Source organism: Arachis hypogaea, chromosome 20 (genome assembly GCF_003086295.3).
Source record: "Arachis hypogaea cultivar Tifrunner chromosome 20, arahy.Tifrunner.gnm2.J5K5, whole genome shotgun sequence".
Lineage (NCBI taxonomy): Eukaryota > Viridiplantae > Streptophyta > Magnoliopsida > Fabales > Fabaceae > Arachis > Arachis hypogaea.
The window spans coordinates 74,584,806-74,600,052 of NC_092055.1; the positions used below are offsets into that span (position 1 = coordinate 74,584,806).

Consider the following 15,247-nt stretch of genomic DNA (forward strand, 5'->3'; position numbering starts at 1 on the left):
ATTCTAGATGAAGTCCTTGGTGGAACACCAAACTTAGAATTACACACTCACTCTTGGATTGTTTTGGTGTGCAACACCAAACTTAGCCCCTCACAATACAGGGAAAACTACTTATACCCTTTATTGAGATGATCAGGAAAAGGAAACTACCTTAGGTTGGGTTGCCTCCCAACGAAGCGCTCTTTTAGCGTCGCTAGCTCGACGATTTCTCCATCAGTTGAGATGATATTTCATTTTGGGGCTTTCCCCCATGTTGCCGATGTAGTGCTTGAGCCTTTGTCCGTTCACAGTGAAAGTCCTCTTTGAACTTTCCTCCATGATTTCTATGTGTCCATATGGCGAGACGTTTGTGACAAGAAAGGGTCCTGACCATCTTGATTTGAGTTTCCCAGGAAAAAGTGTCAATTTGGAGTCAGATTGAGGTCATTTCTTCTCTTCGCCTTTTCTTTATAGATCTTGGTATTTTCATAGGCCTGAGATCTAAACTCCTCCATTTCCTGCAGCTGCAAGACCCTTTTTTCACCAGTAGCAATGCTATCAAAGTTTAGTAGCTTGAGAGTCCAAAGGGCTTTGTGTTCCAGCTCCAATGGTAAATGACAGGCCTTTCCATACACCAGTTGATATGGGGACATCCCGATTGGTGTCTTGAATGCTGTTCTGTATGCCCAAAGAGCATTATATAGCTTCTTCGACCAGTCCTTTCTTGATGCTCCTACAGTCTTCTCCAGAATCCTTTTTAACTCTTTGTTAGATACCTCATTTTGCCCACTTGTTTGGGAGTGGTATGGTGTGGCAACCTTGTGTTTTACCCTGTATCATAGGAGAAGAGCTTCTAGTGGCCTGTTACAAAAATGGCTCCCTCCATCACTGATGAGCGCTCGTGGGACTCTGAGCCGGCTAAAGATATTCTTTCTGAGGAAGTTCATAACCACCTTGTTATCATTTGTTGGGGTTTCAATAGCTTCTACCCACTTGGAAACATAATCCACTGCTACCAAGATATACTTGTTTGAATATGAGGTTGGGAACGGTCCCATGAAATCGATTCCCCACACATTAAACAACTCCAGCTCTAAGATAAAATTCTGTGGCATCTCATTTCTTTTGGGTAGGTTTCCAGATCTTTGGCATTCATTGTAGTTCTTTGCTAGTTCTTTGGCATCCTTGAAAAGAGTGGGCCAAAAGAATCCACTTTGTAACACTGATGAGCGGATAATTTATATGCTTTTTGGCATTATTTTTAGTATGTTTTTAGTATATTTTAGTTATTTTTTATTATGTTTTTATTAGTTTTTAAATAAAAATCACAATTCTGGACTTTACTATGAGTTTGTGTGTTTTTCTATGATTTCAGGTATTTTCTGGCTGAAATTGAGGGACCTGAGCAAAAATCTGATTCAGAGGCTGAAAAAGGACTGCAGATGTTGTTGGATTCTGACGTCCCTACACTCAAAGTGGATTTTCTGGAGTTACAGAAGCCCAATTGGCACGTTCTCAATTGCGTTGGAAAGTAGACATCCTGGGCTTTCCAGAAATATATAATAGTCCATACTTTGCCCAATATTTGATGGCTCAAACCGGCGTTCCAAGTCAACTTAAGAATTCTGGCGTCAAAACGCCAGAACTGGCACAAAAGCTGGAGTTAAACGCCCAAACTGGCACAAAAGCTGGCGTTTAACTCCAAGAAAAGTCTCTACACATGAAAGCTTCAATGCTCAGCCCAAGCACATACCAAGTGGGCCCGGAAGAAATATTGTTGCATTAATTACCTATTTCTGTAACCCTAGGCTACTAGTTTTCTATAAATAGGACCTTTTGCTATTGTATTTGAAGACTTCGATACACTTGATCAGATTTTGTATTTTCAACGGTGGAGTTTCTACACACCATAGATTAAGGTGTGGAGCTCTATTGTTCTTCATGAATTAATGCAAAGTACTATTGTTTTTCTATTCAACTCAAGTCTATTTCTTCTCCAAGATATTCATTCGCACCTAAGAACATGATGAATGTGATGATTATGTGACACTCATCACCATTCTCACCTATGAACGCGTGCCTGACAACCACTTCCGTTCTACATGCAAACAAGCTTGAATGTGTATCTCTTGGGTTTCTAATCTAAGATTAGAACCTTCGTGGTATAGGCTAGAATTATTGGCGGCCATTCCTGAGATCCGGAACGTCTAAACCTTGTCTATGGTATTCTAAGTAGAATCTGGGAAGGGGTGACTCTGACGAGCTTCAAACTCGCGAGTGTTGGGCGTGTGACAGACGCAAAAGGATCAATGGATCCTCTTCCAACATGATCGAGAACCGACAGATGATTAGCCGTGCGGTGACAGCGTACGTAGAACATTTTCACTGATAGGACGGGAAGTAGCCATTGACAATGGTGATGCCCAACATAAAGCTTGCCATGGAAAGGAGTATGAATGATTGGAAGAAGGCAATAGGAAAGCAGAGGTTCAAGAGGAATAAAGCATCTTCATACGCTTATCTGAAATTCCTACCAATGAATTACATAAGTATCTCTATCTCTATCTTTATTTTATGTTTTATTTATCTTTAATTATCAATCCTCCATAACTATTTGAATCTGCCTGACTGAGATTTAGAAGATGACCATAGCTTACTTCAAGCCGACAGTCCTCGTGGGATCGACCCTTACTCACGTAAGGTATTACTTGGACGACCCAGTGCACTTGCTGGTTAGTTGTGCGGAATTGTGACAAAGTGTGATTCACATTTGAGAGCTCCAAGTCTTTGGTGCCATTGTTGATGATCACAATTTCGTGCACCAAGTTTTTGGCGCCGTTGCCGGGGATTGTTCGAGTTTGGACAACTAACGGTTCATCTTGTTGCTTAGATTAGGTACTTTTCTTTTTATTTTTCAGAATCTTTAAGAATGAATTCTAGAGTTTCAAGGTGATGTTCTTATCATCACAAAAGCTGATTGATTCTCATCAATTTAGCTGCTGAATGTAATATCCTGCTGAAGCTTGGCTAACCATGTCTAATCTGTTTAGACTGAAGCTTTAGACTAACATTGCATGATTCCTGGAATTCTTATTAAAAGTTTTGAATCTCTTTATTCTCTTTTCCATATGATTTTTGAAAAATCACAAAAAAATTTATAAAATCATAAAAATAAAAAATATTTTATGTTTCTTGTTTGAGTCTAGTATCAATTTTTAAGTTTGGTGTCTTGCATGCATTGTTTATTTGATCCTAGTTGCATTTTTTTGTTTCTCATCATTAAAAATTCAAAAATATTTTCAAAATTGTGTCTTTTCAAGTCAATAATACAGAGAATTGAAGATTCAGAACATTCAGCAGAGGAATTAAACAGAAAAAGATGGGCGTTCAAAACGGCAAGTGAAGAAGGAAAACTGGCGTTCAAAAAGGTAGCATTTTGGGCATTAAACACCAGAATGTATACCATTCTGGGCGTTTAACGCCAGGATGCCACTAGAGGGAAGATTTTGTTTTTAATTCAAATTTTTTTCCAAATTTTCATAATTTTTCAGAATCAAATCTTTTTCAAATCATATCTTTTCAATCATATCTTTTCAAAATCAATTTATTTTCAATTTTTTTATTTATTACTATTTTCGAAAATCCTTGCTACAATTAGTGATTTAATTCAAAATTTTCAAGTTGTTACTTGCCTATTTAGAAAGGATCAAATTTTAAATTCTAGAATCATATCTTCTAATTTCTTGTTATTCAAGTATTTTAAAACTTTCTTTTTTAATTTGATTTTCAATCATATCATTTCAATCACATCTTTTTTAAAATTAATTTTCAATCATATCTTTTTAATTTCTAATTTCAAAATCTTTTTCAAAATCACTTAATTTCTTTCCCAATCTTAATTTTCGAAAATCTCAATCAAATTTTCAAATTTCTTTTTATTATTTTAAAAATCTTTTACTTTAATTTCGAAAATTCTTCCCCTCTTCTCACATCCTTCTATTTAAGGGACTAACACTCCTCCTCAAGGTGCAATTCGAACTCTATCCTTCTTGATAAGTTCGAATTCTCTTCTATCTACCTTCTCCTTCTATTCTTCTTTTCCTCTGACACCTCAAGGAATCTCTATACTGTAACATAGAGGATTCCATACTTTCTTGTTCTCTTCTCTTTCATATAAGCAAGAGCAAAGACAAAGGCATCCTTGTTAAAGCTGATCTTGAACCTGAAAAGACCTTGAAGAGAAAGCTAAGAGAAGCTAAAGCACAACTCTCTCTAGAGGGCCTAACAGAGCTCTTCAAGGAGGAAGAAACCATGGCAACCGAAAACAACAATGCCAACAATGCAAGGAAGGTGCTTGGTGACTTTACTGCACCTACTCCCGACTTCTATGGGAGAAGCATCTCAATCCCTGCCATTGGAGCAAACAACTTTGAGCTTAAGCCTCAATTAGTTTCTCTAATGCAACACTTCCATTGGAAGATCCTCATCAGTTCTTAGCTGAATTCTTACAAATCTGTGACACTGTCAAGACCAATGGGGTTGATCCTGAGGTCTACAAACTTATGCTCTTCCCTTTTTCTGTAAGAGACAGAGCTAGGACATGGTTGGATTCACAACCCAAAGAAAGCCTGAACTCTTGGGAAAAGCTAGTCAATGCCTTCTTGGCGAAATTCTTTCCAACTCAAAAATTGAGCAAGCTTAGGGTGGAAGTCCAAACCTTCAGACAGAAGGAAGGAGAATCCCTCTATGAAGCTTGGGAAAGATACAAGAAATTGATTAGAAGGTGTCCTTCTGACATGCTTTCTGAATGGAGCATCATAGGTATCTTCTATGATGGTCTGTCTAAACTGTCCAAGATGTCATTGGACAGCTCTGCTGGAGGATCTCTTCATCTGAAGAAGATGCCTGCAGAAGCTCAGGAACTCATTGAGATGGTTGCAAATAACCAATTCATGTACACTTCTGAAAGGAACCTTGTGAATAATGGAACAAATCAGAAGAAAGGAGTTCTTGAGATTGATACTCTGAATGCCATACTGGCTCAGAATAAAATATTGACTCAGCAAGTCAATATGATTTCTCAAAGTCTGTCTGGAATGCAAGCTGCACCAGGCAGTACTAAGGAAGCTTCCCCTAAAGAAGAAGCTTATGATCCTGACAACCCAGCAATGGAAGAGGTGAATTACATGGGAGAACCCTATGGAAACACCTATAATCCTTCATGGAGAAATCATCCAAATCTCTCATGGAAGGATCAACAGACAGAGGATTCTAAGCCTTTTTCATCATCTTCTCAGCAACAGACAGAGGATTCTAAGCAGAGCCACTCTGACTTAGCAACCATAGTCTCTGATCTAATTAAAACCACTCAAAGTTTCATGACTAAAACAAGGTCCTACATTAGAAATTTGGAGGCACAAGTGGGTCAGCTGAGTAAGAAAATTATGGAACTCCCTCCTAGTATTCTCCCAAGCAATATAGAAGAGAATCCAAAGAGAGAGTGCAAGGCCATAAACACGTCTCATATGGCCAAACCTGGAGAGGAGGAAGAGGCAGTGATCTCCACTGAGGAAGACCTCAATGGACGTCCACCGGCCTCCATGGAATTCCCTGATGAGAAACCATGGAAATCTGAGGCTCACACAGAGACCATAGAGATTCCATTGAATTTACTGCTGCCTTTCATGAGCTCTGATGAGTATTCTTCCTCTGAAGAGGATGAAGATGTTACTGAAGAGCAAGTTGCTAAGTACCTTGGAGCAATCATGAAGCTAAACGTCAAGTTATTTGGTAATGAGACTTGAGAAAATGAACCTCCATTGCTTACTAAAGAACTGGATGACTTGACTAGGCAGAAATTACCTCGGAAGAGACAAGATCCTGGAAAGTTCTCAATACCTTGTACCATAGGCACTGGTGCGCAGAAATTGTGATTACACTTTGATTATGTAAAATTCATCGCTCTTTCTTTTCCTGGTAATGGCGCCAAAAACATGATGCCAATACCATGGTTCACAACTTCGCACAACTAACCAGCAAGTGCACTGGGTCATCCAAGTAATACCTTACGTGAGTAAGGGTCGAATCCCACGGAGATTGTTGGTATGAAGCAAGCTATGGTCACCTTGTAAATCTCAGTCAGGCGGATATAAAATAGTAATGGGATTTTCGAAAATAATTAATAAAACAGGGATAGAAATACTTATGTAAATTATTGGTGAGAATTTCAGATAAGCGCATAGAGATGCTTTCGTTCCTCTGAACCTCTGCTTTCCTACTGTCTTCATCCAATCAGTCTTACTCCTTTCCATGGCTGGCTTTATGTAATGCATCACCATTGTCAATGGCTACTTTCGGTCTTCTCTCGGGAAAATGATCCAAATGCCCTGTCACGGCACGGCTAATCGTCTGGAGGCATCACCCTTGTCAATGGTTACATCCTATCCTCTCAGTGAATATGGTCAACGCACCCTGTCACGGCATGGCTATTCATCTGTCGGTTCTCGATCATGCTGGAATAGGATTTACTATCCTTTTGCGTCTTTCACTACGCCCAGCAATCGCGAGTTTGAAGCTCGTCACAGTCATTCAATCATTGAATCCTACTCGGAATACCACAGACAAGGTTTAGACTTTTCGGATTCTCTTGAATGCCATTCTAGCTTACACTACGAAGATTCTGATTAAGAGATCTAAGAGATACTCATTCAATCTAATGTAGAACAGAAGTGGTTGTCAGGCACGCGTTCATAGGGAATAATGATGATTGTCACGTTCATCACATTCAGGTTGAAGTACGAAAGAATATCTTAGAAGCGAAATAAGATGAATTGAATAGAAAACAGTAGTACTTTGCATTAATCTTTGAGGAACAGCAGAGCTCCACACCTTAATCTATGGAGTGTAGAAACTCTACCGTTGAAAATACATAAGTGAATAGAGGGTAGGCATGGCCGAGTGGCCAGCCTCCCATGGAGGTCTAGAGATCTAAAAATGATCAAAAGATACAATCCAGGATCAAAATATGTCTAATACAATAGTAAAATGTCCTATTTATAATAAACTAGCTACTAGGGTTTACAGAAGTAAGCAATTGATGCATAAATCCACTTCCGGGACCCACTTGGTGTGTGCTTGGGCTGAGCATGAATGTTACACGTGCAGAGGCCATTTGTGGAGTTGAACACCAGGTTTTGATCCATTTCTGGCATTCAACTCTGGTTCTTGATCCATTTCTGGCGCTAAACTCCAGAATCGGGCAAAGAGCTGGCGTTGAACGCCACTTTATGTCGTCTATTCTCGAGCAAAGTATGGACTATTATATATTGCTGGAAAACCCTGGATGTCTAATTTCCAACACAATAGGAAGCGCGCCATTTTGAGTTCTGTAGCTCCAGAAAATCCATTTTGAGTGCAGTGAGGTCAGAATCCAACAGCATCAGCAGTCCTTCTTCAACCTCTAAATCTGATTTCTGCTCAAGTCCCTCAATTTCAGCCAGAAAATATCTGAAATCATAGAAAAATACACAAACTCATAGTAAAGTCCAGAAATGTGAATTTAACATAAAAACTAATAAAAACATCCCTAAAAGTAACTAGATTCTACTAAAAACATACTAAAAACAATGCCAAAAAGCGTATAAATTATCCGCTCATCACAACACCAAACTTAAATTGTTGCTTGTCCCCAAGCAACTGAAAATCAAATAGGATAAAAAAAAGAGAATATACTATAAATTCCAAACTATCAATAAAACATAGCTCCAATCAGATGAGCGGGACTTGTAGCTTTTTGCCTCTTGAATAGTTTTGGCATCTCACTTTATCCATTGAAGTTAAGAATGATTGGCTTCTATAGAAACTCAGAGTTCAGATAGTGTTATTGATTCTCCTAGTTCAGTATGATTATTCTTGAACACAGCTATTTTATGAGTCTTGGTCGTGGCCCTAAGCACTTTGTCTTCCAGTATTACCACTGGATACATAAATGCCACAGACACATAATTGGGTGAACCTTTTCAGATTGTGACTCAGCTTTGCTAAAGTCCCCAATTAGAGGTGTCCAGGGTTCTTAAGTACACTCTTTTTTTTTTGCTTTGGACCTTGACTTTAACCGCTCAGTCTCAAGTTTTCACTTGACACCTACATGCCACAAGCACATGGTTAGGGACAGCTCGGTTTAGCCGCTTAGACCAGGATTTTATTCCTTTAGGCCATCCTATCCACTGATGCTCAAAGCCTTGGGATCCTTTTTATTTACCCTTGCCTTTTGGTTTTAAGGGTTATTGGCTTTTTGCTCTTGCCCCTTGGTTTTAAGAGCTTTTGGCTTTTTCTGCTTGCTTTTTCTTTTTCTTTCTATTTTTTTTCGCCTATTTTTTTTTCTCTTTTTTTTTTCTTTTCTGCAAACTTTGTTCTTTGCTGCTTTTTCTTGCTTCAAGAATCATTTTTATGATTTTTTAGATTATCAAATAAAATGTCTCCTAGTCATCATTCTTTCAAGAGCCAACATATTTAACATTCTTAAACAACAACTTCAAAAAGACATATGCACTGTTCAAGCATTCATTCAGAAAACAAGAAGCATTGTCACCACATCAATATAATTAAACTAAGTTCAAGGATAAATTCGAAACTCATGTACTTCTTGTTCTTTTGAATTAAAACATTTTTCATTTAAGAGAGGTGATGGATTCATAGGACATTCATAACTTTAAGACATAGTTACTAACTACTAATGATCATGTGATGAAGACACAAATATAGATAAGCACATAACATAGAAAACGAAAAACAGAAGAAATAAGAACAAGGAATGAATCCACCTTAGTGATGGTGGCGTTTCCTTCTTGAGGAACCAATGATGTCTTTGAGCTCTTTTATGTCTCTTCCTTGTCTTTGTTGCTCCTCCCTCATTGCTTTTTTGATCTTCTCTAATTTCATGAAGGATGATGGAGTGCTCTTGATGTTCCACCCTTAGTTGTCCCATGTTGGAACTTAATTCTCCTAGGGAGTTGTTGATTTGCTCCCAAAAATTCTGTGGAGGAAACTGTATCCCCTGAGGTATCTTAGGGATTTCTTGATGATGAGCTTCTTTATGTGCCTGTTGAGATCCATGAATGTGCTCTCTTGTTTGCTCCATCTTTTTCTTAGTGATGGATCTTTCTATCTCCCATGGCTCAGAGGTGGAAGCAATTGTCTTCCCTTTCCTCTTTCTTGAGGTTTCTCTGGCCTTAGGTGCCATTAATGGTTATGGAAAAACAAAAAAAACTATGCTTTTACCACACCAAACTTAGAATGTTGCTCGCCCTCGAGCAAAAGAAGAAAGAATAGAAGAAGAAGAAGAAGATATGGAGGAGATGGAGGGATGTGTGTATTCGGCCATATGGGTGGGATTGGGTGGGAAAGAGATATTGAATTTTGTAGGTAAGTGGGATGTATGGATGTGAGTGGTGAATGGAAAACAGAAGGGATGATCATGAATGGAGAGAGAGTGTGAGGTAGGTGGGGATCCTGTGGGGTCCACAGATCCTGAGGTGATCCTGTGGGGTCCACAGATCCTGAGATGATCCTGTGGGGTCCACAGATCCTGAGGTGTTCAAGGATTTACAACTTTGCACCAAATTAGGCATGTAAAATGCCCTTGCACATAACTTCTGGGCGTTCAGCGCCAGGTTGGTGCCCATTTTGGGCGTTCAACGCCCATTTGTTGGCCATTTCTGCCGTTGAACGCCAGAACCATGCTTGTTCTGGGCGTTCAACGCCAGCTCTTCTCCAGGGTGCCATTCTGGCGTTCAGCGCCCAGATGATGCCCATTTTGGGTGTTCAGCGCCCAGACACTGCCCATTTTGGGCGTTCAGCGCCAGAACCATGCTCTGTTCAGGCGTTGAACGCCAGGCAGATGCTTCCTCCAGGGTATGATTTTTCTTCTGCTGTTTTTGATTCCGTTTTCAATTTTTATATTTATTTTGTGACTCCACATGATCATGAACCTAAGAAAACATGAAAAACAAAAACAAAATTAGATAAATAAACATTGGGTTGCCTCCCAACAAGCGCTTCTTTAATGTCAATAGCTTGACAGTGGGCTCTCATGGAGCCTCACAAATGTGCAGAGCTTTGTTGAGACCTCCCAACAACAAACTTAGAGTTTGGATATGGGGGTTTGACACCAAACTTAGAGTTTGGTTGTAGCCTCCCAACATCAAACTTAGAGTTTGACTGTGGGGGCTTTGTTTGACTCTGCTTTGAGAGAAGCTTTTTATACTTCCTCTCCATGGATGCAGAGAGAGATCCTTGAGTTGTAAACACAAGGTTGTCCTCATTTATTTGAAGGATCAATTCTCCTCTGTCCACATCAATCACAGCTCTTGCTGTGGCTAGGAAAGGTCTTCCTAGGATGATGGATTCATCCTCTTCCTTTCCAGTATCCAGGACTATGAAATCAGCAGGGATGTAAAGGCCTTCAACCTTTACTAACACGTCCTCTACTTGTCCATAAGCCTGTTTTCTTGAATTGTCTGCCATCTCTAATGAGATTTTAGCAGCTTGCACCCCATAGATTCCCAGTTTCTCTATTACAGAGAGGGGCATGAGGTTTATCACTGAACCAAGGTCACACAGAGCCTTAGAGATCATCGTGCCTGTAGTACAAGATATTATGAACTTTCCAGGATCCTGTCTCTTCTGAGGCAATGTCAGTTGATCCAGATCACTTAGTTCATTAGTGAACAAGGGAGGTTCATCTTTCCAAGTATCAATGCCAAATAATTTGGCATTTAGCTTCATGATTGCACCAAGGAACTTGGCAGCTTGCTCTTCAGTAACATCCTCATTCTCTTCAGAAGAGGAATACTCATCAGAGCTCATGAATGGCATAAGAAGGTTCAATGGAATCTCTATGGTCTCTAGATGAGCCTCAGAGTCCTTTGGTTCCTCAGAGGAAAGCTCCTTATTGATCACTGGACGTCCCAGGAGGTCTTCCTCCTTGGGATTCACGTCCTCTCCTTTCCTTACAGGTTCGGCCATAGTGCTTATGTCAATGGCCTTGCACTCTCCTTTTGGATTCTCTTCTGTATTGCTTGGGAGAGTACTAGGAGGGATTTCAGTGATCCTTTTACTCAGCTGGCCCACTTGTGCTTCCAAATTTCTAATGGAAGACCTTGTTTCATTCATGAAACTCACAGTGGCCTTAGATAGATCAGAGACTAAGTTTGCTAAATTAGAGGTATTTTGTTCAGAGTTCTCTGTCTGTTGCTGAGTGGATGATGGAAAAGGTTTACTATTGTTAAACCTATTTCTTCCACCATTATTAAAGCCTTGTTGAGGCTTTTGATCCTTCCATGAGAAATTTGGATGATTTCTCCATGATGGGTTATAGGTGTTTCCATAAGGTTCACCCATATAATTTACCTCTGCTATTGCAGGGTTTTCAGGATCATAAGCTTCTTCTTCAGAAGATGCCTCTTGAGTCACTACAAGAATATTGCCAATTAGCTACCACAAAAAGAGTCGTAAAATTATCGCTAATCTGACGCAAAATATAATTTGTAACAGATTAGCTACCACCTAGCAACTAATGCTTTTCTCGCTAATTACAAGTCGCAAATCAGTGAGGCAAACACAACAGTCGCTAATTCATCGGAAAGTTTTTTAGCTACCGATTAGATAGTCGCAAATCCATCACTAAAGTAAAAGCTAATTCTATAGAAGAAATAGACTAAACAGTAGTCGCTAATTAGCGACAAACTTTACTGTGGCAGAGTCATCGCTAAATACAAGCTAACTTCATAGACGAAATAAAATGCTTAGTTGACGCTAATTAGCGAAAAATTTTTCCAAACCTAACTCGTCGCAAGTTGTCCGCTAATATGATCACAAATCTATCACATTTTGTAACAAATCTATAGCTAATTTTTGAAAACCCTTAATCAAATTTGTAAGAATATTGTCGCTAAACCAAAGCTATTCGAAATGAGAAAGTAAAATTATGAAACAGTTGCTAATTTGCTAGGAAATAATATGTAGTCAGTTAGTTGCAATGCTTAGTCGACCCTATAATATAGTGCTCGTAGATTTTTTCCCGATATAAAAGATTGTCTCGTTTTCCTTTAATTACTGTCGATTTTTAACTATCGTTTGGTTAAATCCTTCCTTACCCATTTAAGCCACGACAAAAGGCTAGACCAATTGTAAATCTACAATTAAAGGCAGTGTTTATTTCCTCCCTTTTTCTTTTACTTGAGAATTTGTATCTAAAATGCAAGAACAGAAATATGCATAGAAAAGATTATATCATTGAATACATATAATCATGAAGACACGAACCAGAGTGGTTAAGTCGAGTCCTGAAAATTCAAGGCACCTACGAAACTTCTCCCAAGATCATTGGCTAAGTTGCGATGGTTCCTTGTAAGCAATCACAATTATTAAGTGCAAACACCTTGTTACGTATCTAACAGATAATATGTAACCAACCAAAAAGGAAATGACAACAATAATGAGGACTCAAATATATCAATAATTATAATGTCTCCCTATTGAACTTCACGTATTTTCCCTTTGCTGAGGGATTAAAAAATCCCATACCAGTTAAGAGTACCATAATCGAATTGCAATAAAATCCTCAAAATAATCAAAACTTGATGGCGGCAACAGAATCATTGAAAATCGGGCTTCTCTGGGTATGTGCAGCCAGACCTTTGGATGATTACATTTGCTGCATAGCAACCAGCTCTAACCCATTCTGAGATTGGCTGCTCCTGAACCAATTGTGAAAGGAATCCTCCAACAAATGCATCTTCTACAACCACATTAAAAATAATTGAAAATGTATCATCATATAATCATGTTGATAAACCATGGACAACACACATTTTATGACAAGGAGTAGATCATTTTATCAAATGCCTATTAAAATTCTAAGCATTAAATGTCTCGTATGCTTGATTATCGGTTTAAGTATACCAAACTCAATTTCTTTTAGTGTTAAAAATTCAGTTGCGCATATAATTTTGTTCTACATTTATCTACTAAAAGCAAAAGGGATATATCTGCTCCCTCTGTCATCCTTATAACCATCATAAGAAGGTGCCAATTAAACAGGTTTTTACCTTTTGCCGAAGCCACTTTGCTCACACGGTGCCAATTTCCATCAGAATCAATGTAAGTTAGAGCAGTCCTCTTGTCTACAGGATTGAATGGAAGAAAATGGACCTCCCTGATTCTGGCTTGAGCCTGGTTAGTCAAAACATTAAAATTATGAGTTAAATTAAACTTTTTATCTGTATCCTTCTTGTACTAAAGAGAGTGGTTTTCCTATATTTACCTCCTTTGGATCAGCAAGCATCCCAACAATTGCAGCATCTATAGCATCCTAATTTTTGGTCCTAGAGGCCCTTGCAGCAAGAAGGATAACATACTCCTTCTCAACACCCTTAGCAAATGCCTCAATCAAGTTTCTATCAACATTGAGCTTATTAAATGTCAAGGTTACAGTTTTGTCACTGCAGAGGACATCCATTCCAGCCATTTCCTCAATAGTCATCATATGTTTTTAGCAATTGAGAAAATGCAAAAGTTACCAATTGCTGTAAGCACTTTCTAGAAGTGTCCAACTTGGTTAGCGCTGTCCACCAAATGAGCCGCTTTACCAAAGAATGTGTGCACACCAGTGGCACTCACAACTGCTTCTATCTCACCCTTCTTGACTGTTGATTTAGAAAACACTTCATCAGTGGGGTTCTTGGTCACTAGAAGAGATTCTCCTATTAAAGCAGACTGATCAACACTTAGAGGATCGCCCTCGAAAAGACAAGCATCGGCCGGAATGATATCTCCTAATTTAATGTTGATTATGTCTCCTGGTACTAAAATTGCAGCATCTTGTTCACTCCAGTGGCCATATCTTAAAAGACGCAATAGAAAAAAGATAACTTACACTGAACAAATAACAAAGTAACAATAACTGATTGACCATTCAATTAGATCTAAAATCATTTTAGATTTTTGACAAAGGAAATGAGAAATATTTTAAAAGTAAAAGTAAATTTTCCATAAGGTTTCAATTTGTAATACAAGCATATGTGATTAGATGCACCAGAAGCAGTGAGTAGAAACTCAAGTTAAAGGTAACCTTCGTAAATAAATTATGTTTTTAGCACAAATAATTAGAACTAAAAATCATAACCAGATAATTAGAAAAAATACATCAGAACCAAAAATATAGAATGAATAATAAAAACAATAAGAACATAACTAAAACCCTAAACCAAAAATCAGAACCAAAAACAAATAATCATAACAAAAATCAGAATTTAAAATCAGTTTAGAATCAATAATAATAACAGAACCATGAGAGGTGCAGAGATTCAGAAGACTCGAAATACAATACCGACAGTGACAAGAACATCAAGCAGGACCGCCAGCAACGCAACCGATAGCAGCAACAGCCACTGAACAGAGCTTATGGCAAAAGAAATCAAAGAGAGACGGAGAGATGCTGGATGGTGAGATGACGGAGACAACGGGGCTGAAACCGAAGAGACGACGAAGCCGCTGGATTGAGACCACGACAGCGCTGGGAAAGGAGCGACGCAGAACAAAATGCGCTGTGATGGAATCCGCCGCCGAAAAGTGTGGTGAGCCTCTGGTGGGAGCTTGAGGAGGGTGAGAAACCTGGAGAGTGGAGGCTGGAGAGTGCGGCACTGGAGTGTGATGTGTGTGTTAGGATTAGGTTTTAGTGGGCAGAGGGTAGTGCAGTTATGAGTAGTGCGGGCTAGGCATGTTTAGTGGTTGTAGATTAGAAAATTACCGGAGATAATGAAATTTTAAATTTTTGATTTGAAGTACTGAAAAGGGCACTTATACGCGTTTTCAATTTTTGAAATTAAATATTTTTTAAATTAATATAGTTTATTTTAATTTTTGAGTTATTATTTTTTTGTTTTTAAATTTTTATTTTGATTTTTTTTTGAAATTACGTTTTAAAAAATTTTGTATAAATAGATAATTTTTTTTAAATAAATATAAAAAGATTTATGTAAATATCAATGATATTATTAAAATAAATAAATTAAAATAATTTGTATTATTTTTTAATTTAAAAATATTTTTATATTTTATAATTTATATTTTCATCATCAAAATCTCACAAATAAGTTTAATGTAAATATAAGTTATTAGATAATTTGTATATAGTAAAATTTATTTAAAATATAATTTTTTATATAACGATATATATCATATAAATAAATAATAAGGCAAAATGTCC

At 38.1% G+C, this 15,247-nt stretch overlaps 1 protein-coding gene across 2 annotated transcripts; it reads right to left on the minus strand.

Moving 5' to 3' along the window:
* Nucleotides 1-12,252: 12,252 nt before the first annotated feature.
* LOC112783801 (adenosine kinase-like) lies at nt 12,253-14,813 on the minus strand. Of its 2 annotated transcripts, none has more exons than XM_072229321.1 (4): nt 14,373-14,813; nt 13,304-13,882; nt 13,089-13,212; nt 12,253-12,778 (listed from the first exon to the last, which is right to left on the minus strand). In XM_072229321.1, the coding sequence occupies exons 2-4, from the start codon at nt 13,322-13,324 to the stop codon at nt 12,636-12,638; spliced, it is 288 nt and encodes a 95-aa protein (XP_072085422.1). In that variant the 5' UTR covers nt 13,325-13,882; nt 14,373-14,813; the 3' UTR covers nt 12,253-12,635. The 2 variants fall into 2 exon arrangements, with proteins under 2 accessions (XP_072085422.1, XP_072085421.1); XM_072229320.1 differs by having other exon boundaries at nt 14,369-14,811.
* Nucleotides 14,814-15,247: the final 434 nt, after the last annotated feature.

Bases quoted from the DNA above. Each gene is read 5' to 3' on its own strand.
- LOC112783801 (XM_072229321.1), bottom strand. From the start codon at position 13,324: ATGCTTGCTGATCCAAAGGAG. The intron at 13,213-13,303 runs GTAAATATAGGA...TTGACTAACCAG, and splicing joins TGCTTGCTGATCCAAAGGAG to GCTCAAGCCAGAATCAGGGA. The intron at 12,779-13,088 runs GTAAAAACCTGT...ATGTGGTTGTAG, and splicing joins CAAAGTGGCTTCGGCAAAAG to AAGATGCATTTGTTGGAGGA.